The sequence below is a fragment of the Heloderma suspectum genome, chromosome 4 (assembly GCF_057233095.1).
Source record: "Heloderma suspectum isolate Gila_16-S chromosome 4, 16-S_ref, whole genome shotgun sequence".
In the NCBI taxonomy this organism is placed as follows: Eukaryota; Metazoa; Chordata; class Lepidosauria; order Squamata; family Helodermatidae; genus Heloderma; species Heloderma suspectum.
This window is the reverse complement of record NC_139461.1, coordinates 306,199,569-306,221,780: the sequence shown is the minus strand read 5'-3', so window position 1 is coordinate 306,221,780 and position 22,212 is coordinate 306,199,569. Positions and strand designations below refer to the sequence as shown.

General features: G+C 47.1%; 1 protein-coding gene and 2 non-coding genes across 3 annotated transcripts in view; 2 read left to right on the top strand and 1 right to left on the bottom strand.

Moving 5' to 3' along the window:
- Positions 1 to 10,375, top strand: part of SRMS (src-related kinase lacking C-terminal regulatory tyrosine and N-terminal myristylation sites) — a 33,611-nt gene extending 23,236 nt beyond the window's left edge. The window contains exons 5-8 of the mRNA XM_084848418.1: positions 3,028 to 3,183; positions 6,866 to 7,047; positions 8,312 to 8,468; positions 9,820 to 10,375. Coding sequence (XP_084704544.1) covers positions 3,028 to 3,183; positions 6,866 to 7,047; positions 8,312 to 8,468; positions 9,820 to 10,013 — 689 coding nt within the window. The 3' untranslated portion in view covers positions 10,014 to 10,375. The remainder of the gene's footprint in view (positions 1 to 3,027; positions 3,184 to 6,865; positions 7,048 to 8,311; positions 8,469 to 9,819) is intronic.
- Positions 10,376 to 12,250: 1,875 nt separating this feature from the next.
- Positions 12,251 to 12,366, top strand: LOC146348965 (U5 spliceosomal RNA). Its single transcript, XR_014790881.1, has one exon. It is a non-coding gene; the product is annotated as a U5 spliceosomal RNA (small nuclear RNA).
- Positions 12,367 to 22,096: 9,730 nt separating this feature from the next.
- Positions 22,097 to 22,212, bottom strand: LOC146348964 (U5 spliceosomal RNA). The gene has a single exon (XR_014790879.1). It is a non-coding gene; the product is annotated as a U5 spliceosomal RNA (small nuclear RNA).

The window sequence follows — 22,212 nt, the reverse complement described above, 5'->3', positions numbered from 1 at the left end:
AAAGGTGGGCTCCTAGATTGGACCCTGGGACTTTGCTTCCCAGTGGTTTTCCAATCCTGAACCTGGAAACAGCAGCTGGAGATCAGGGATTAGAAGGGTAAAACAATCACTCATGGGCCTTGCATACAGAAGGTCCCGGGGTCAATCCTATCATCTCCAGATAAAGGGAATACAAGTAGCAGGGCTAAGAAAGGCCCCCACCTCAAACCCCAAAGAGTCCATGTCAGCTCCAGTGGTCAATACTGGACTAGCTTAGGCTGCTATACCAGCTGCGCCCTTATCTGGGCAGAGATAGCCTCGCGACAGTTATCCATGCTCTGATAACTTCTCGTCTGGACTACTGCAATGCGTTATGCGTGGGGCTGCCTTTGAAAATGGTCTGGAAACTTCAGCTGCTCCTAAACAGGGCGGCGAGATTGTTAATGGGGACTGGCCAACGAGATCATATTATGCCAGTACTTTTCCAGCTGCACTGGCTGCCAGTCCATTTCCGGGCCTGATTCAAAGTGCTGGTACTAACATTCAAAGCCCTAAACGGCTTGGGGCCAGGTTATCTGAAGGACCGCCTCCTCCCATATGGACCTGTCTGGACCCTAAGTTCATCTTCAGGGTCCTTGTCCAGGAGCCCTTGCTAGAATCGGTAAGGCAGGTGGCTGCCAGGATAAGGGCATTTTCTGCTATGGCACCCGTGTTTTATTCTGGTTGTACTTTTATATTCATATTTGTTTTAAACATTCATATTTTATATTGCTTCATGTTATACTTTGTGGTTTTAATTTTTGTGAACCGCCCAGAAATCTTCGGCTATTGGGCGGTATAGAAATGAAATAAACAAACAAAAAAACAAAGTGGACCATGCTTGGATTCCATATAAGCCACCTGCTCATAGGAGTAGCGCAGACCAGGCACAGTTTTAGCACCTTAATGTGAAGGAAGCCCCCTCACCGTTTTATCCTCAGAGTAGTCTTGCATAGTGAGTTAGGCTGAGAAGCAGTGACTGGACCAAGGTCACCCATGGTTGAAATGGGGCTCTGGAAATGGGGCTCTGTGACCCATTGCTCTAACAATGGGCTGAAGTTAGGTCATATGCCACTGGCCAATTTCTGATGGACCACCAAAAGCTTGCTGTTTGCAGAGATTCTTGCAAAGCGTGGTAGAGCAGGTGGTCCTCGGTGTGACCCAGCAAGTTGCACCTGGTGATCTTAAAAGCCCATGTGGTGTACTGGTTAGAGTGTAGGACTGGAACTTGGGAGATCCAGGTTCTGTTCCCCACTTAGCGATGAAGCTCACTGGGTGACTTTGGGCTAGTCCCTGACTCTCAGCCTAACCTACCTCTCAGGGTTGTTGTGAGGATAAAATGGAGAGGAGGAGGATCATGTAAGCTGCCTTGGGTTCTTTGCAGGAGGAAAAAAGGTGGGATATAAAAATTATTTCTTTATTATTTACAATATTTGTATACCGCTCCACATCCAAAGTGGTGAACAGCAGATAGGATAAAAGAATAAAAACACCATGTTAAAATACAATTTGTAAAAAGAAACAGAGTTCTGATAAAACCACAGCCGGTCACTCAAGGAAGGAAGGATGGAGATGGGTGGGTGGGTGGGTGGGTGGGTGGATAGATAGATAGATAGATAGATAGATAGATAGATAGATAGGCAAGCAAGGGTACATACTCTCAAGATCATTTGACACAGATTAGTGATGCCTTAACTGTTAAGATATCCTAAACATGCAAACTTGCTTTATAAATTTGAAACACATTGCTGGACCATGGGGAGCAGGGGTGTTCTAATCAAAACAAGAGTAGCAGGCTGAGCGAGACTGAAGTCAGTCCACCACCCTGTTATAGCATGGCTTGGGAAGGGCCATTAGCTCAGTTTTCCCAACCTGGTGCCCTCCAGATGTAGGGCTGCAATTCCAATCATTCCCAGCCAGCATGGCCATTGGACACATCTGGAGGGCACCAGGTTAGGGAAAGCTGCCTTAGCCCCTGGAGAGCATCCCAGGTCCAATCCCCAGCCTCTCCAGCCAAACGAAACAGCCTGGGACCCTGGGCAGCTGCTGTCTGTCAGTGTAGCCAAGAGTCGGCTAGTTGGAGAAACCTTCCGGCTCATAGGCAGTTGCCTTATGTACGCTGTGTTCAGGGTATTCTGCCTTTCAGCTTGCAGGCGTGCTGGTGTTGGTGAGGACACGCACTAAGAACAGGAAACTGAGACGAGCTGTGGGACAACGTGAACTAACAGGGTCATCAGACATCATTATTATTACCGACATTACTATTCAGGAGGTTTTGGCAAGCAGGGAACCAGCGACTAGCTGAACAAGAATCCATCAACTGCCTGGATTTGCAGTTGCTAGGCCAAAACTGATGTTCCGTGCAAGGGGTGCTTGCCTTCCCCTCCCCTCCCCCGCAGCTCCCTGTACATCCCCACATCTGTTCCAGAGGATCTGCCTACACTCTGAAGCAGATTTAGAGGGCATGCAGTGTGCTGCAGGCGAGGGGGGTAATTCAGTCCTCCAGCAGTGTCCTTTCTGCTGGCAGAAGGACGCCGTTGGATACAACCCTCTCCTCCCACCCCTCTGCCCCCATGACAAAGTTGTGAGGGAGACAGGCAGGACCTGTGGCCGTCCTGGGTCAAAGGTTGCCCTGCTAAGGAAATGCTGAAGCCCTCAAGCAGGGGTGGGCAACTCTGGAGTGTTCGCCACGTTGGCCACCCCGGAACCCTCGCTGCCGGAATCTGAGCAATTCTGCTGGGAAACAAGGTGCATGGGGAGAGCATGGCATGTTTCCCAGCAGAAACGGGCTCCCCACAGCCTGTCAAAACACTGCATTGTGCTGGGATATGGGGAGTGGTGGAGAGTGGCAACGGTGGCCTCAGGGACCAGGTGGGGGCCGCGGAAACGGCCATGGCAGGCTGCATGTGGCACACGGGCTGCACATCACCTTAAGGACAGAGGGACGCCTGAGCTGCAAAGCCCAGGGGACGCACTCGGTCTTGACACGCTCTTGTTTTTCTTCAACAGCTGACATGAGGCATGACTTTGCCAAAGAGATCCAGAACCTGAAAAGCCTGAAGCATGCAAGGCTCATCAAGCTCCTGGCCATCTGTTCCATGGGCGAACCGGTGTACATCGTCACCGAGCTGATGAGGAAGGGCAACTTGCATAGCTACCTTAACAGTGAGCATCGCTCCGGCCGTAACCCTAAATGGCTGTCCCATGGTTGCCCCCCTGTGCCTTTTGACGTTTTGACCAACCAGAAAGAGCCAGCCTATCATACGGCACCCTTCCCCAGCCTGGGCTCCCCAGATGTGTTGGACTACAACTCCCATCATCCACAGCCAACGTGCAGTCTGACCCGTTGCGGGGGTGCCAGTCTAGGGCTGGCATATGCTCTCAGCTAAATCCCCATCCACATCACACACAGCTGTCCCCAGCGCATGCTTAAAGTGAAGCCAATGTAATGGGTGGGTGTTTTAAAACATGTTGTGCACATTGCGATCCAGATTCCCAAATATTTGTGAAAAACAAACAAAAGTTAATGCTTCATTCCCCATATTCCCAGACTAAACAGCCAGTTTAAGGCTTTCCCTTGGCTCTGTTTGCAGGCTTTTTTCTCAGTTGGAACACAGTTGATCTCTTGCACAGCTTATCTTAACTTGCAAAGTGACTACACACTTTCAAGGCGTTCTGTTTTGACCAAGAAGTTCAGCTCTTGCAAATATGATCTTTACTTGCAGAACAGCTAAGGCATCGTGAAGAGTCCTGTTTTGATCCAGCTGCTCAGCCCTTGCAAAGCTTGTTTTTCTTCTCTTACTTAACTAGTCTCTGTAATTCCACCTTATGGGTGAGCTCAGACATAACATTTTTAGAGCAATGGGACTGCTCAGTTTAATAATCCAAAGGTATCAAAAGGAGCCCATAAATTTTGTTTGGCCTTGATAACCAGCCTAAATATTCTGCTTGCCACTGCCCTTTTTCTAAAGGGGGGGGGGGGTTGTGATCCTGTGTTTGATGTCACACTGACCTGGTTTCCATGATCATTTTGAGCATATGGTATATGCCAGGCACCCATGGGTGCCCATTCTGTAACCCAACCTCCACATGTAGGTTGTCGTCTCGTCCAAACCCAGCGAGAGTGGGTTGTTGGCGTGGTTAACAAACCACCCACAACCCTAGAACAGCCCATGGATTCTGGGTGGTTTGTTAACCACGCCAACAACCCACCATCATTGGGTCCGGACAAAACAACAACCTACAAAGCGCGGGTGGGTTATAGAACAGGCACCCATGGGTGCCCAGCACATGCTGCAAGCCAAGGTGGCTTGAATAACAGCAGAGGTGCTCAGACCATTTCTGGAACCCAGTGAGAGCAGGGGGATGTGCCGCCCTTTCCTCCCTAGCTCAGATCTGAGAAGGCAGATAGGGGCTCATGATCCCTGCTTCAGACATGAACCTAGCACATCCGGGGCGGGGGGGGGGGCGGGGGGCTGGCCGTGGGAGCAAGGGCAGGACTTAGCCAAGAGGCACTGCGAGGGCCTCCAAAGCTGAACATAATTGTTAGGATGCTCCTTCCCCTGCCTCTGTCTTTCATTCCACTGTCATGCCAGGAAATTCAGAGGCACTTTGGAGTTTAATTTGTATTTGGATTGAATACACACCAGAATCATTACATCGAACTGGGTGAGGGAGTGGGTGAAAATAGATTCCATCCAATAAATTAGTACGGACATCGTGGTGTGTGCAAAAACTCGGTCAAGAAAGGAGAGGGGGGATGCAAGACATGGGCACCGTGCTACACAACACGCAGCACATTCCGCAGCAGTCAGTGGGTGGGTTGTGAACCCATCCGGGGGTCCGACTGTAGCTGTCACCTAAGTCTATGTAGGAGGATTCCCTGATTTCACTTGGCTTGAAATCAGCAGCGGCTGGTGGGGCGCAGGGCAGGGCAAATAATATTCTACTGAGATTGTCAGAGGAGGACAGGAAAAGATCATGTGTGGCAATCAGCAGCTGTAGGCCATGCACTGGTGCAAATGTACCTGGTTGTGGGGGGATTTGTCTGCCACCAGTGGCAGGGGAGAGGCAGAGAGTCACCACCTCATTCACCCCAAATATAGAGCCACCTCTGCTTGAAATCCAAACAACTAAGAAGCCTGGTTGGCTGGCTGGCTGGCTTGCTAAGAAGCCTGGTTGGTTATTTGGCTGGCTGGCTTGCTTAGAAGCCTGATTGGTTGGTTGGTTGGTTGGTTGGCTGGCTGGCTGGCTTGCTGTCTCGAATGTGTGTGAGGGGATGAGTGCTTCCAGAAGAGGCTTTTATGCTGCCATCACCCTGCCTCGCTCATGGAATTTTACTGGGTGTGTGTATCCAGACGTTGTTGTCTTCAATTTGTAACCCTCCCGTGTTTTCCCACTGTTTCTTCCATCTTTTTTCTTACCTCGGAAAATCGGCTAAGGAAAAAAGATAGAATAGCTGTGCAGTGCCTCCCGATAGTGCTAGCACCCCTTCATCTGGGAGCAGCCTGTGTGTGTGTGTGTTTGTGTACACATATACATAAGTCACACTTTCACACACGCACATACACACATTCGTACCTAAGTGTGTGTGTGTGTGTATATATATATATATATATATATACACACACACACACATATGCATGCCTTCCTTCGTTTCCTAAGGCATGGTATCACCTTTAAACGTATCCAGTGCTGCCTTCCAAACCTGTTCTGCAACATGCACACAACTCATGGGTTCTCTAGAGAAAATTGGTGCTTATTACAAGCATTAATTCCCCCAGATCGCCTCCCCACAGGGCAGCCAGGATATTTCAATTTGTCTGTTAAGATCCGATCAGAGGACAGCTCTCATTTCAACAGCGGCATGACAAATAGGCTCTGCACAACCACAACAAAAGAACACCCCCGTGGTATATATATTCTTTCGCCTTTTACTCCCAGCTGAGAAATGTTTCTCCCAGGAAGCCAGTAGGATGGTTTCCACATAGGGCGTTCTTTCATGAGAGACGTCTTACAGTGAACACCTTGACCTCCTTTTGAGATCTAGTTCGTCACCTAAGGAGGGACAACTCCCAAGGAGAACAGGTCTGGAGAGCCACATTGATGAGGGAGAAAATGACTGCTAAACATTAACTGTGTCTGATAATTACTTTCCTTATTGCACTGTGTCATCCAGACCAACACAGGTTGGAAATAACATTATATGTGTTTGTTGTTTCTTTTGTTTATGAAGCATAGCCTGATCTTTTCTTCCTGAGCATGTACGCACAGCCCATCAGATATCTGGCAGCCTGATAACTTGCTTGCCATCATAATAGATATGACCCAGAAGAGGTTTTAGTCCCAAACAAATGGAAGTGAGAATTCAAAGCTGGGTAGATTCCATGCAGTTGTTGTGAAATGTGTTATTGGGGTACAAGGTTCAGCCCTCTGGGAACCTCAGCTTTTACTCAATAAAGAAAGCAAATTTCTTCTAGCAGTGGAAATTATCTTACGTGGGTGGGCACATCTTGGCACAATTTGAATAGACAGAGGTCTGATGTGGCATGGTGATTAAGCCACATATCAGAACGAAAGGCTCTTGAATTGAATTCTGTCCCTGGTGAAATCTAGGAATACGGTGTAGGAAAAGTGAGTCCACTTTATCTAGAATGGATTTCATTCTGCGAAGTGTTGGAGCTGGATAGCAACATATCCTCACCTATTCTTGTCCACAAGCTGAACATATGCCAGCGGTGTTGCACTCCTTCCCCACCAGGAAGCAGAAGCACAAAACAGCAGGTGAGAGGCCTGAGAGAATTTTGGAGATCCATGGAAGCTATCTCAACCCTTCTGTTTTTCACAGGTGTAGCAGGGAAGGAATTGACCACGCATCACCTGCTCAGCATCTCTTGCCAAGTGGCTGATGGGATGACATACCTGGAAGAACAGCACGTTGTTCACAGAGACTTGGCCGCCAGAAACATACTGGTGGGAGATGACTTTTCTTGCAAAATTGCTGATTTTGGCCTGGCCAGGCTCCTAAAGGTTTGTTCAAGAAAGCCTTTGAGTCATTGCTCATTGATCTATCACCTTTCTGTCTACATTCCTTTCAGCATGTACATGAAGGGCCCCTCAGCCTGCTGTTTCCCAACCTGGATAAACAGGGCCAAACAAAATGTGGAACATAGAAAACTCTCACATCAAGTCAGACCAATTGTCTGTCTAGCCAGTATTGTCACCTGTGGGGTGGGGGTGGATCGGGAGTGGGCAACGTGGTGTCCTCCAGATGTTTTGGACTACAGGTCCCATAATCCCCGACCATCGGTCATGTTGTCTGGGGCTTATGGGAATTGTAGTCCAAAACATCTGGAGGACACCAGGTTGGCTACCCCATTTCATTTAATGAAATTTAATAGGGATAAATGCCAAGTTCTGCACCTAGGAAAAAGAAACCAAATGCACGGTTACAAGATGGGGGATACGTGGCTCAACCACACTACAAGCGAGAAAGATCTTGGAATTGTTGTCGATCACAAGCTGAATATGAGCCAACAATGTGATATGGCTGCAAAAAAGGCAAATGCTCTTTTGGGCTGCATTAATAGAAGCATAGCTTCCAAATCCCAGGAAGTACTAGTTCCCCTCTACTCAGCACTGGTTAGGCCTCATCTGGAGTACTGTGTCCAGTTCTGGGCACCACACTTTAAGAAGGATGCAGACAAACTGGAGAGGGTTCAGAGGAGGGCAACAAAGATGATCAGAGGACTGGAAAGAAAGCCCTATGAAGAGAGACTGAAAGAACTGGGCATGTTTAGCCTTGAGAAGAGAAGAGAAGACTGAGGGGAGATAGGATAGCACTCTTCAGTACTTGAAAGGTTGTCACAGAGAGGAAACATTCTAGTCTTTTAGCTCTGCTGAAGACCTTCAAGTGAAGACCTTTTTATTCTCCCAGTATTTTAGCATTTTAGCTTCCAAGACTTTTAGCTCTGGTGTTTTAAATCTGTATTTTAAATCTCTGCATTGCTGCTAGGCTTTATTCTGGTTGTACTGTTATTTTGTGGTTTTAAGCTTTCATATTTTTTATTGTTTTATGCTGCACTTTGTGGTTTTGATTCTTGTGAACTGCCCAGAGAGCTTCAGCTATTGGGTGGTCTAGAAATAAACAAACAAAATGTTGCTGCAGAACAAGCCTAAATCATTCAGCAATAACTATGTTCCCTTCCCTTCCCCAAGCTTCTCAGACAGAAGCAGCCTCCAGGTGGCTAATTTCAGGCCCTTTGCTAAGGACCCATTCTTGGCTTCCTTCTAGGATGATATTTACTCCACCACTGGCAATGCAGTGATCCCTGTGAAATGGACAGCACCAGAAGCAGCCATCTACCAGATCTACTCGGCAAAATCGGATGCTTGGTCATATGGGATTTTTCTCTATGAGGTTTTTACGTATGGGCAATGTCCTTATGAAGGTACAGTATTATTTCAACCAGCATTGTTGTGAACCGCCCAGAGAGCTTCGGCTATTGGGTGGTATAGAAATGTAATAAATAATTATTTCAGAAGATCCTTTTCAGTGGTGGCACCTTCTTTTTGGAGTACCCTCTGCAGAGAGCTCTGCCTGAGTTTTTCACTGCTAAGTTTTAATGGCCAGGTTAAGGCCTTTTCATTTGCTTGAGCTTTTTTGTGAACAGAGACTCTGATTTTATGAGAAGAGCCATGCTGTGTGAACACAATGCTGGACTAGATGGACCCTTGGTCTGATCCAGCCTGGCTCCTATGTTCTTATGGTACCTGCCAGTTGTGTTGGATGCTGGCCATGCTGGCTTGGTCCTGCTCTGAGGCAGAGTGAGGCAGCTACAGACGATTTTAGGTGTCTTGAAAGGCAGTGGAGGCTGGTGGCTCCAATTTCAGTGGGCCGTGAATCCATTTTGGGTTTCAGGCAGAGCCAGCCAGAACTCCAGAGGAGTTATCCAAGGTGCTGAACCTATTTTGGGGGTAGGGTTCAGCACCTTGGATAGCTCCTTTAGAGTTCTGGGTGGTTCTGCCTGAAATTGGAGCCATCAGCCTACACCGGTGAAAGGGCAACAAAGTGTTATTTAGGGTGCAATCCTATGCATGCTTAGACTTGGAAAAAGTCCTACAACTTCCAACATTCCCCAGCCAGCTATGCTGGCTGGGGAATGCTAGGAGTTGCAGGATTATTATTTTTTCTAAACCTGCACAAGATTGTGCCCTTCATTTATTAATGCTGTATTTTTACTGCCAGGAACAGGGAGAGGCGCTTGTAGGATTTTCTGCTTCTGGTGCCAAAATAACTTGACCAGCCCTGGGAACTGGGCTCCATGACCGAGAAATGGGCACGCAGGCATTTGCTGCTAGGGCTCCGCAAGTAAAATGTCTTGGGCTGGCCCTGCCAAAGACCCCTGCTTGCCGCTTCAGAACTCTAAGGTGGGCGTTTCAAAACTCAGAACACCTGCACAGAATTTGAATGCTGGCGATCCAACTCCATTATGAGTGAGCAGAGATCAGAGCTGTGCACATGGCTTTGCAACTTTTAAGAAATGTTGAATGCAGGAAATATGTATTAACCGCTTCATTTGATCTCGGTTTTTTGACATCCTGTGGGTCAGAAGATACTATACTTTTGAACTGTGAGTTCTCCAGTTAAGGGCACAATCCTATGCATGTTTAGACAGAGAAAAGGCCTACAACTCCCAGCATGCCCCAGCCAGCTGGGGCATGCTGGGAGTTGTAGGCCTTTTCTCTGTCTAAACATGCATAGGATTGCATCCTAATATATGTATTTCTTTTTTCTTCCAGGGATGACCAACCAAGAAACTATCCAGCAGATTACCCGAGGCTACCGTCTCCCTCGCCCGAACAACTGTTCTCCTGAAATTTACAGCATCATGCTAGAATGCTGGAAGGGCCATCCTGAAGACCGGCCAACATTTCTCAGCTTGAAGGAGATGCTCTTTTCTATCTACAAATGGGCCCATCACCCGTTCTCTTGAAGGGCAAACACCACCCATGGTGTTTAAAAATGGACAGTATATCCTGCACCTTCCGTAGGATTAGCAGAACTGCCAGAAACACCCGGCTCATGCCAGCCTTGGACTCAAAGAACATTCATAGATTAGAAGTTGGAATATATGAAGGCCCGATTCTCAGGTGATGCAGCGTGAAACACCCTGATTCTGGATGTGTTGGCTGCGTGTGCCAGAAGATAATAATTCATTATAGATACTGTACAGAGAGATGTCTTTATGAAAAGAAACAGAAGTTTAATGCTCTTCTCAGGCAAGCTGCGGACTGATTTATTTGCTATATGCACCAGCTGACTTCCATTATTCAATAAATGTGTTCAAATTAATTGAACTTGGAGCTGATGTTGTGTGTAGCAGTGTACAATTGTCTCATCAGTAGTCCCATGACATAGGTGTGGGTGTAAATATGTATTAGCTACACAAGTCCTTGTTGGTGTAGAGTTCCACAGGGTTATAGAATTTATTAAGGAAGTCCCTGAAGTTTAAAGGGAGAATTTTTTGAGTCCCCCTTTGAAGCCATCTGTCTCAGCAGAGGCCACCATCCCATCTTGTTGCAGCAAATTCCACTGGTTAGCTACCTGTGCTACTGCCCATCTTGTGGCAGTGAGTTCCATGGATTATGTGCTGTGTAAAGAAGTGCTTCCCTTTGTCTGTCCTGAATTTCCCACCATTCAACTTAACTGGATGACCCTATTGGACCCAGTAGTAATGTATGGCAATGAGAGCTGGACTATAGGGAAGGCCAAGCGCTGAAGAATCGATGCCTTTGAACTGTGGCAAGGAGGTCAGATCAGTCCATCCCAAAGGAAATCAACCCTGACTGCTCATTGGAAGGACAGATACTGAAGCTGAAGTTCCAATATTTTGGCCACCTAATGCGAAGAGAAAACTCCCTGGAAAAGACCCTGATGCTGGGAAAGACTGAAGGCAAAAGGAGAAGGGGACGGCAGAGGATGAGATGGCTGGATAGCATCACCAATGCAATGAATATGAACTTGAGCACACTCCGGGAGAGAGCGCAGGACAGGAAGGCCTGGCGTGCTACGGTCCATGGGGTCACGAAGAGTCGGACACGACTGAACGACAACACTGGACTCTAGTACTGAGAGGGAAAAAACCTTCTCCATATCCACTTTCTCCACACCATGCACCATTTTACAAATCTCTATCACATCCCCCTATTGTTGTCTTTTCTTCCTAAACTAAGGGCTCCTCTCTTACCCCACAGGGCTGTTGTGAGGATAAAATGGGGGAGGCAACCGGAACCAGGTATACCGTTCTGAGCTGCTTGGGGTAGGGTAGAATATAAATGTAAGCCCAGAGCCAACCGAGATGGGGGGCGGGGGAGAGCTTGAACCCCGATTATTCCTCATATACAAAAACTGGTGCGCGCGCGCGTCTCCCGCCTGCTGCTTTTGATTGGTTGGAATCAGTCCGACCGTCCCAGCAGGGCTCTTGCGGTCTGACGAGCGTGCCTCTGGCCACGCACAGAGCGCACGGTCCAAGCGCCGCTGGCCGGACTTCCCACCCCTGCACGAGTCGGAGAAGAACGTTTTCGGGGCTGGGCGCGTGGCTTGGACCAATCCAGCTCCGCTGCCGCTCCGCCGCCTTCTCGGGGCGCCCCGGAGCAGAGCGGCGGCCGGCGGACCGGCCTCGCTGGCGGGTCGGTTCGTCGGCCAAGAGCCTCGGCCGCCAAGTCCCGTCGCTGCGCCGCTTCTCGCGCAAACACGCCCCCCACCCCGACGGCTCTGCGCTCGCCCCGGGGCCTGCTCGGCACGGCGATCCGGTTCAGCGACGCGCGCGGCGAGGCAAGAGCACGGCGCCCTGAGCGCGCAGAGCGGAGCCCCGCGACGGGGCGACGCGGCGGCCGCGCGGGCTGCCGCCGGGAGGGGGCGCAGGGGGAGCCCGCCCTCCCCGCCGCCTGCAGGCGGCTCGGACGGCGGCGACCGCCCTACGCGGGCGCGGCGGAGACGGGGCGGGGCTCATTTGCCTTCGGCCGCATCCGTGAGGCATTGCGGGGCAGACGCGCCTTCTCCGGGGTCTCCGCCGTCGCGGGTCGGCGCCGGCGCGGGCTTGGCTCTGGAAGCGGCGGGCCAGCGGCGGACGAGCCGCTGCGAGGGCTCCCGCGGAAGCGCGCGTGACAGGCACCGTAACCTCAAGGGCGGGCGCCGGCCCCGTGGCTGGCCGGGTGGCGAGGGCGGCGCACACTCTGGTTTCTCTTCAGATCGCATAAATCTTTCGCCTTTTACTAAAGATTTCCGTGGAGAGGAGCATTTATGAGTTTTCAACTAATTTTTTGAGGCTCTGCTTCGGCAGGGCTGAGTTTCGCCGGTTCAAAGACAGACTGGAGCGTGCGGGCTTTGCGCCCGTGGTCACGGTGGGTTTCTCTTCCCTGTGGCTTTTTCTGTGTTCTCCTTTCAACGACGAAGCTACTATTTGCGCCCTTTTTTTTCCTATACTGCTGAGAAATACCGCGGAGAAATTTCTGGTGGATGTTCATTCCTAATCCTTATCGCTTCCTCCTTCCCCGTATATACAATGGCTGGGGATGCTGCGAGTCGTGGAACAAAACATCTGGGGGGCACCAGGTTGGGGAACGCAGTGCTAGGCTAGTGCAAACATCCCTAGCGTTTTCCTTTAAAAAATGAACAAAAATTCTCCGACAACAAAAACAGATGTTCTTTTGTCTTGTTCGGTTGGCACTGCCAAACGGAGCAGACAGAATCCCCAATGGCAACTCAACAAAAATACAGGTACATGGGACCTTACAGAACTGCACTTGATCAATATATTAAATAAAAGAAGTAAATGTATAGAAGTTTATAAACATGTATATAACCACATAAGGCACACAACTGATAATGCACAGCAAATTACAGAGGAAGTAAATATTTCCAATGCAAATCCATCACATATTAGTTCCAATCCACGTGTGCTTTACGTAATTTTTTATAAGTCACTTTTTCGACATTAATTCTTTTTTTTACTATTTTGAGCACTGGGCAATACCACAGAGAAATTTCCTCCAGATGTTCATTCCTGACTCTCATCACTCCCTCCTTCCCCACATATACAATGGTTGGGGATGCTGGGAGTTGTAATACAAAACACCTGGGGGGCACCAAGTTCTTTATCTGGTTTAACACAGTGTGCTTTACGTACCTTCTTATACATCACTTTCCCAATGTTAATTTCTTTTTTCACACAATTTTTAAAACTCTAAGCAACACCACAGAGAAATTTCCTCCAGATGTTCATTCCCAACTCAAAAAAAGATTTGCTGTCCATTATATTCTTATGCGCTGAACATTCTTTTCTTTCATACAGCACTGAAACATAACCCATAACCTCGTGAACTACACACCGCCTTCTTTTTTAACCAAGCGTGCACTAGATTTTTCAGGCTTCCGACTCTCTCATCACCCTTTCTTCCTAGTCATACAGTCCTCAGGGATGCTAGGACTTGTAGTGCAAACATTCTGGAGGGAACCAGGTGCAGGGAAGGCTGTTTTACATTTTATTTTATTTATTTTTTAAAAAAACACCCTCTCCTGATATCACAAACAGGAGGTGTTCATTTGCCTTCTTTGAACACTCCCATTGAACACAGATTACCTGCTTTTAACACTCTTGTTTTACATTTTATGTAATACTTTCATAAGCATTATTTTGTTGCAGTTGTATTGTATGCCTAGGTGGCTGTCATGGTGTGGGGTGTAAAGAACAGGAAATAAATATGTAACCAGAAGAATACTAAGAATAATTAGCCTGTCCAGGGATAGGCCTAAATGTTTCTTCAGTTGGCCCTAGAGAATACTAGGGCCAATACTGCTTGAAAACTGGTGGGAACACATCACAATGCATCTTCATGGCGCCCTTCCTGGCACACGCTTCCTGCTGAAGTACAAATGTCATGGTAACCTTGGTGCTGGCCAACTCATTTGCCTTTTACATTTGCCATGGAGATGAACATTTATGAGTTTTAAGCTACTTTTTGGGAGGTCCTGGTTTTGTAGGGGTGTCCTTTCCTGGTATGAAAATAGTATCACAGTGCAACGCTATGTATGCTGACCCAGAAGTAAGCACCATCGAGTGCAATGTGACTTACCTCCAGGTCAGTGTGTATTGGATTGCAGCCTTACATTCAGTTGCAGTGCACTTTTCTCTCCAGTTTCTCATGCTTTGCTTTCTGTGAACTTTGCACGCCTATGCAAAGCTTTCAACAAAGTGCCCCGTGATATCCTGATGAGCAAACTAGCTCAAAGTGGGCTAGATGAAACAACGATCCGGTGGATCCACAGTTGGCTACAGAATCGGGCTCAAAGAGTGCTTCTCAATGGGACCTTCTCAAACTGGGGAGAGGTAACGAGTGGGGTACCGCAGGGCTCAGTCCTGGGCCCAGTGCTCTTCAACGTTTTTATTAATGACCTGGAGGAGGAGGTGCAGGGAATGCTGATCAAATTTGCAGATGACACAAAATTGGGCAGGATAGCTAATACTTTGGAAGACAGAAACAAAATTCAAAGTGATCTGGATAGACTGGAGCGCTGGGCAGAAAACAACAGAATGGCATTTAATAGGGATAAATGCCAAGTTCTGCACCTAGGAAAAAGAAACCAAATGCACAGTTACAAGATGGGGGATACGTGGCTCAACCACACTACAAGCGAGAAGGATTTTGGAATTGTTGCTGATCACAAGCTGAATATGAGCCAACAATGTGATGTGGCTGCAAAAAAGGCAAATGCTCTTTTGGGCTGCATTAATAGAAGCATAGCTTCCAAATCCCAGGAAGTACTAGTTCCCCTCTACTCAGCACTGGTTAGGCCTCATCTGGAGTACTGTGTCCAGGTCTGGGCACCACACTTTAAGAAGGATACAGACAAACTGGAGAGGGTTCAGAGGAGGGCAACAAAGATGATCAGGGGACTGGAAACAAAGCCCTAAGACAGACTGAAAGAACTGGGCATGTTTAGCCTTAAGAAGGGAAGACTGAGGGGAGATAGGATAGCGCTCTTCAAGTACTTGAAAGGTTGTCCCAGAGAAGAAGGCCAGGATCTCTTCTCGATCATCCCAGAGTGCAGGACACGGAATCATGGGCTCAAGTGACAGGAAGCCAGATTCCGGCTGAACATCAGGAAAACTTCCTGACTGTTAGAGCAATACGACAATGGAACCAATTCCCTGGGGAGGTGGCGGGCTCTCCCACACTGGAGGCGTTCAAGATGAGGCTGGACAGCCATCTGTCAGGGATGCTCTAACTTGGATTCCTGCACTGAGCAGGAGGTTGGACTCGGTGGCCTTGAAGGCCCCTTCCAACCCTACTATTCTATGATTCTACGTCCTGGACTTAGAAGCTTGGGCTTTTAACTTGGGGCACAGCTTTCCTAAAAAGGCAAACCTTAGAGCAGGAGGTAGACAGAAGGCACTTCTAGATCTAGTGGTAGCTCTCTGGGTGATCTGAAAATGGATTTTTCTACTTTCTGAGGAATTGCCAAAACTCGCCTTTAGTTGTGTCTCGAGCAGGCTATCAATGGCTACTAGTCATGGGCTCTGGTGTTCCACCGGATTCTGTCTTGGCCCCCATGTTATTTAATATCTACATGAAACAGCTGGGAGAGGTTATTTGGAGTTTTGGCATATGTTGCCACAAATAGGCTGATGACCCCCAGCTCAATTGTCACAACAAATACCAAGGGAACTCTTAATGCCCCTGAACATTGCCTCGGTGTGATAATGGGCTGGATGAGAGTAAACAAGCTGAGGTTAAAGCCAGACAAGAGAAAGGTGCTGTTGGTCAGTAGAAGGCTTGACTCAGTGATTGGGATTTAACCTGTTCTGGATGAAACATGGCCCCTCCAGGAAATTCCTGACTTGTGTGGCAGATAACTTCCTCCTACAGAAAGTAGAGGAAGGAACTAGAGGATCAGCTATCCTTGACTTGATCCTAACCAACAGAGATGACTTAGTGGATAAAGTAGCAGTTACAGGAACTCTGGGGGAAAGCGACCATGTTGTACTTGAGTTCTTGGTTCTAAGGGAAGCAAAAGCCGAGTGTAGTCAAACGCGTACCCTGGATTTTAGGAAAGCTGATTTTAATAAACTCAGAACAATGATCAGTAAGGTCCCATGGCAAGCGACACTAACGAGAAAAGGAGTCCAAGATGAGTGGGAGCTTTTAAAAAAGGAAATTCTCAAGGCACAATCACAAACAATTCCAACAAGAAGAAAAGTTGGAAGACAACAGAAGAAGCCAATGTGGCTTCACAAAAAGCTTAGGGATAACCTGAAAACAAAAAAGGACACAAATAGGAAGTGGAAAGAAGGCCAAGTAACAAAGGAAGAGTACAGGCAGGTAGCACAGAATTGCAGGGATGGCGTCAGGAAGGCTAAAGCTGAGAACGAGCTGAGGCTAGCGAGGGATGCTAAAAACAACAAAAAGGCTTTCTTCAGCTACGTGCATAGTAAAAGGCAGAGGAAAGAAATGGTTGTTCAGCTGTTAAATAAGGATGGCAAAACGATAACAGATGACAAAGAAAAGGCAGAGGTGCTCAATTCCTACTTTGGCTCAGTCTTCTCCCAAAAGAGGGTCTATGACCCCCCTGGCAAAGGCGAGGGTCTATGACCCCCCTGGCAAAGGCGAAGTACAGGCTGAAGGGGCAGGATTGCAGCTTGAGATCGATAGGCATATGGTCCAGGAACACCTAATTACTTTTAATGAGTTCAAATCTCCAGGGCCAGATGAACTGCATCCTAGAGTAACAAAGGAACTGGCAAACCAACTCTCAGAACCGCTGTCTATTCTCTTTGAGAAATCATGGAGGACAGGGGAAGTGCCAGATGACTGGAGGAGGGCTAACGTTGTCCCTATCTTCAAAAAGGGTAAAAAGGAGGAACCTGGGAACTACAGACCAGTCAGTCTGACACCAATCCCTGGGAAAATTCTGGAGCAGATAATAAAGCAATCCATTTGTAAGCACCTTGACAACAATGCCGTGATTACTCGAAGCCAACATGGATTTGTCAAAAACAAGTCCTGCCAGACAAATCTGATCTCATTTTTTGATCAAGTAACCTCCCTTGTAGACCATGGGAATGCTGTAGACATCATATACCTCGACTTCAGCAAAGCTTTCGACAAAGTGCCCAATAATATCCTGATGAGCAAACTAGCTCAAAGTGGGCTAGATGAAACAACGATCCGGAGGATCCACAGTTGGCTACAGAATCGGACTCAAAGAGTGCTTCTCAATGGGACCTTCTCAAACTGGGGAGAGGTAACGAGTGGGGTACCGCAGGGCTCAGTCCTGGGCCCAGTGCTCTTCAACATTTTTATTAGTGACTTGGAGGAGGAGGTGCAGGGAATGCTGATCAAATTTGCAGATGACACAAAATTGGGTGGGATAGCTAATACTTTGGAAGACAGAAACAAAATTCAAAGTGATCTGGATAGACTGGAGCGCTGGGCAGAAAACAACAGAATGACATTTCATAGGGATAAATGCCAAGTTTTGCACCTAGGAAAAAGAAACCAAATGCACAGTTACAAGATGGGGGATACGTGGCTCAACCACACTACAAGCGAGAAAGATCTTGGAATTGTTGTCGATCACAAGCTGAATATGAGCCAACAATGTGATATGGCTGCAAAAAAGGCAAATGCTCTTTAATAGAAGCATAGCTTCCAAATCCCAGGAAGTACTAGTTCCCCTCTACTCAGCACTGGTTAGGCCTCATCTGGAGTACTGTGTCCAGTTCTGGGCACCACACTTTAAGAAGGATGCAGACAAGGTGGAGAGGGTTCAGAGGAGGGCAACAAAGATGATCAGAGGACTGGAAACAAAGCCCTATGAAGAGAGACTGAAAGAACTGGGCATGTTTAGCCTTGAGAAGAGAAGACTGAGGGGAGATATGATAGCACTCTTCAAGTACTTGAAAGGTTGTCACTTGTCACAGAGAAGAAGGCCAGGATCTCGTCTTGATCATCCCAGAGTGCAGGACACGGAATCATGGGCTCAAGTGACAGGAAGCCAGATTCCGGCTGAACATCAGGCAAAACGTCCTGACTGTTAGAGCAATACGACAATGGAACCTACTACCTGGGGAGGTGGCGGGCTCTCCCACACTGCAGTCGTTCAAGACGACGCTGGACAGCCATCTGTCAGGGATGCTCTGACTTGGATTCCTGCATTGAGCAGGGGGTTGGACTCGATGGCCTTGTTGGCCCCTTCCAATCCTACTATTCTATGATTCTAAGTTTTGCTTCCCCTGAAGGCTCAGGTCTGTAACTTGGGGGTGCTCCTTTATCCTACACTGTCACTGGATGTTTAGGTGGCAGTGGCAGTGGCAGAAGGATATAGATATCACGGATATTTTTTTCTTTGCAGTATTCCACATTATCATTTTTGATCAATAAGATTATTAGAAAACATTGGCATCTAGTGAATGATTTACCTGGTTGTTCCAACATACCATTGGTAAGTTATTGCAGAACTACATCCTTTAAGGACTTTGTTGTACATTCTAATTTTTCCCCACGGTTGTTCTCACCATGCAAATATTAGCGGCCACTATATGTATATGTGGATACTGTGTTAACTGTCCTCAGCCTCTTCAAATTCAGGAATTCATATATCCTGTTAAACTTTTTAAATTATGTCATGTGTCCAATTGCACCACTACTCATGTTACTTGCTTTGTAAAATGCACTTGTAAGTACATGTGTGTGGGGAAAACTGTGAGGTCTTTAAAAATTAGGATGGCTGAGCATCACAGTAAAATCAAGAGCAAGGTTATAGATGCTTCCATCATGTCTCATGCCATTGATAAGTCCCACAAGTGGGAGGGTTTTTCTTTGTGATTGAATGGTTGAGATCACATTTGTACAAGAGTTGGTATTTATTTATTTATTTATATTGCATTCATATCCTGCCATTTTTCCTCTTGCAAGGAACCCAAGGTGGCTTACATTATCCTCCTCCTGTCCGTTTTATCCTCACAACAACAACCCTGTGAGGTAGGTTGGGCTGAGAGTCTGTGACTGGCCCAAAGTCACCCAGTGAGCTTCCATGGCCAAGTGGGGACTAGAACCTGGATCTCCCGGCTCCCAGTCAGTCACTCTCACCACTACGCCACACCACACTGTCTGGTATGGACAGACTTTTGTTACAGAGGGAAGCTTTCTGGATATTTACTCATAAGAACATAAGAGCCATACTGGATTACACCCAGGGTCCATCTAGTCCAGCATTCTGTTCACACAGTGGCCAACCAGCTGTCAAGCAGGAACCCACAAGCAGGACACGAGTGCAACAGCAACCTCCCACCCATGTTCCCCAGCAACTGGTGTACATAGGCTCACTGCCTCTGATACTGGGGGTAGCATATAGCCATCAAGACTAGTAGCCATTGATAGCCTTCTCCTCCAGGAATTTGTCTAACCCCCTTTTAAAGCCATCCAAATTGGTGGCCATCACTACATTTTGAGGTAGCAAATTCCATAGTTTAGCTGTGCACTGTGTGAAGAAGTCTTTCCTTTTATCTGTCCTGAGTCTCCCACCAATCAGCTTCATGGAATGACCGGGGGGGGGGGGAACGACTCAATTCATTAGCACCTGCAGGTTTGAATGAAAGGGCTGATTTGACAGCGTACTTGTAAGCATTTTCTTGATAAACACTGTGCCTTTAAACGGTGAACTGCATTTTTTTATATATATAAATTATATATATATATATATATGTTGATTCCACTTCCTGATTTACAACTGCTGTGGTTATCTCTTTTGCAGTGATTGGCTTTTGGAGCACAAGTCTGTTCTGGGGAAAGAAATGGAGAAAACCAGGTACAAATTTCTAGCTTATGGCAATTTTGTGTGAGCTAGATTTGGGGGAATATGTAATATTGAATATATATTTGTCCCCCCACTCCCGAATTTCTACATTGAATACAATATTGAAGTTTTCTCTAGAGGACTAATTTTGCTCACAATTTATAATATATTTGACTATTTTTCCTTATTCAATTGACCAGTACACCACTGAAAATGTGTAATATTCAGGACATGAAAAAAATTACCAGTTTTCATGGGACGTTATATATTAAAAAGAGTAGTCTATATAGCTCCTGAGGAAGACTATTCCTATTCGAAACAGTAATACACAGGGTTTCGGTTGGACTGATATGTCATGATAGTGGTATGTTTGATAATATATATGGATTAGAACTAATGTGTGTGATGGATTTGCATTGGAAATATTTACTTCCTCTGTAATTTGCTGTGCATTATCAATTGTGTGCCTTATGTGGTTATATACATGTTTATAAACTTCTATACATTTACTTCTTTTATTTAATATATTGATCAAGTGCAGTTCTGTAAGGTCCCATTTACCTGTATTTTTGTTGAGTTGCCATTGGGGATTCTGTCTGCTCCGTTTGGCAGTGCCAACCGAACAAGACAAAAGAACATCTGTTTTTGTTGTCAGATAATTTTTGTTCATTTTTTAAAGGAAAACGCTAGGTATGTTTATACTAGCCTAGCACTGCCTTCCCCAACCTGGTGCCCCCCAGATGTTTTGTTCTACGACTCACAGCATCCCCAGCCATTGTATATGCGGGGAAGGAGGGAGTGATGAGAGTTAGGAATGAACATCCGCAGGAAATTTCTCTATGGTATTATTGTTGTTGTTCAGTCGTATCCGACTCTTCGTGACCCCATGGACCATAGCACGCCAGGCCTTCCTGTCCTCCGCTCTCTCCTGGGGTGTGCTCAAGAAGTCCATATTCATTGCATTGGTGATGCTACCTAGCCATCTCATCCTCTGCCGTCCCCTTCTCCTTTTGCCTTCAGTCTCTCCTAGCATCAGGGTCTTTTCCAGGGAGTTTTCTCTTCGCATTAGGTGGCCAAAGTATTTGAGCTTCAGTATCTGTCCTTCCAATGAGCAGTCAGGGTTGCTTTCCTTTTGACTGATGTGACCTCCTTGCAGTCCAGGGGACTCGTAAGAGTCTTCTCCAGCACCACAGTTCGAAAGCATCAATTCTTCGGCGCTCAGCCTTCCTTAAAGTCCATCTCTCACAGCCATACGTTGCAACTGGGAAAACCATAGCTTTGATTAGACGGACCTTTGTCGGCAAGGTGATGTCTCTGCTTCTTACTATGCTGTCTAGGTTGGCCATAGCTTTCCTCCCAAGGAGCAAGCGTCTTTTAATTCCATGGCTACAGTCACCATCTGCGGTGATCTTGGAGCCCAAGAAAGTAAAATCTGTCACTGCTTCCATTTCTTCCCCTTCTATATGCCAGGAAGTGATGGGGCCAGATGCCATGATCTTAGTTTTTTTAATGTTGAGTTTCAAACCAGCTTTTGCACTCTCCTCTTTCACCCTCAACAAGAGGCTCTTGAGATCCTCTTTGCTTTCTGCCATTAGGGTGGTATCGTCTGCATATCGGAGGTTGTTGATAATTCTCCGGCAATCTTAATCCCGACCTGTGATTCATCCAACCCGGCGTTTCTCATGATGTACTCTGCATATAAGTTAAATAAGCAGGGCGACAATATGCAGCCTTGTCGTACTCCTTTCCCAATTTTGAACCAGTCGGTTGTTCCATGTCTGGTTCTTACTGTTGCTTCTTGACCCTCGTGCAGGTTTCTCAGGAGACAGGTAAGGTGATCTGGTATTCCCATCACTTTAAGAATTTGCCGCAGTTTGTTGTGATCCACACAATCAAAGGCTTTAGCGTAGTCAATGAAGCAGAAATAGACGTTTTTCTGGAATTCTCTTGCTTTCTCCATGATGCAGCGAATGTTGGCGATTTGATCTCTAGTTCCTCTGCCTCTTCGAAACCCAGCTTGTACTTCCGGTAGTTCTCGGTTCACATGCTGCTGAAGCCTAGCTTGTAGGATTTCGAGCATAACCACCGGTGGGGGTAGTGTGTAAAAACAAAACCGTCGTTGAAAGAACGACACAGAAAAAGCCACAGGGAAGAGAAACCCACCGTGACCACGGGCGCAAAGCCCGCACGCTCCAGTCTGTCTTTGAACCGGCGAAACTCAGCCCTGCCGAAGCAGAGCCTCAAAAAATTAGTTGAAAACTCATAAATGCTCCTCTCCACGGAAATCTTTAGTAAAAGGCGAAAGATTTATGCGATCTGAAGAGAAACCAGAGTGT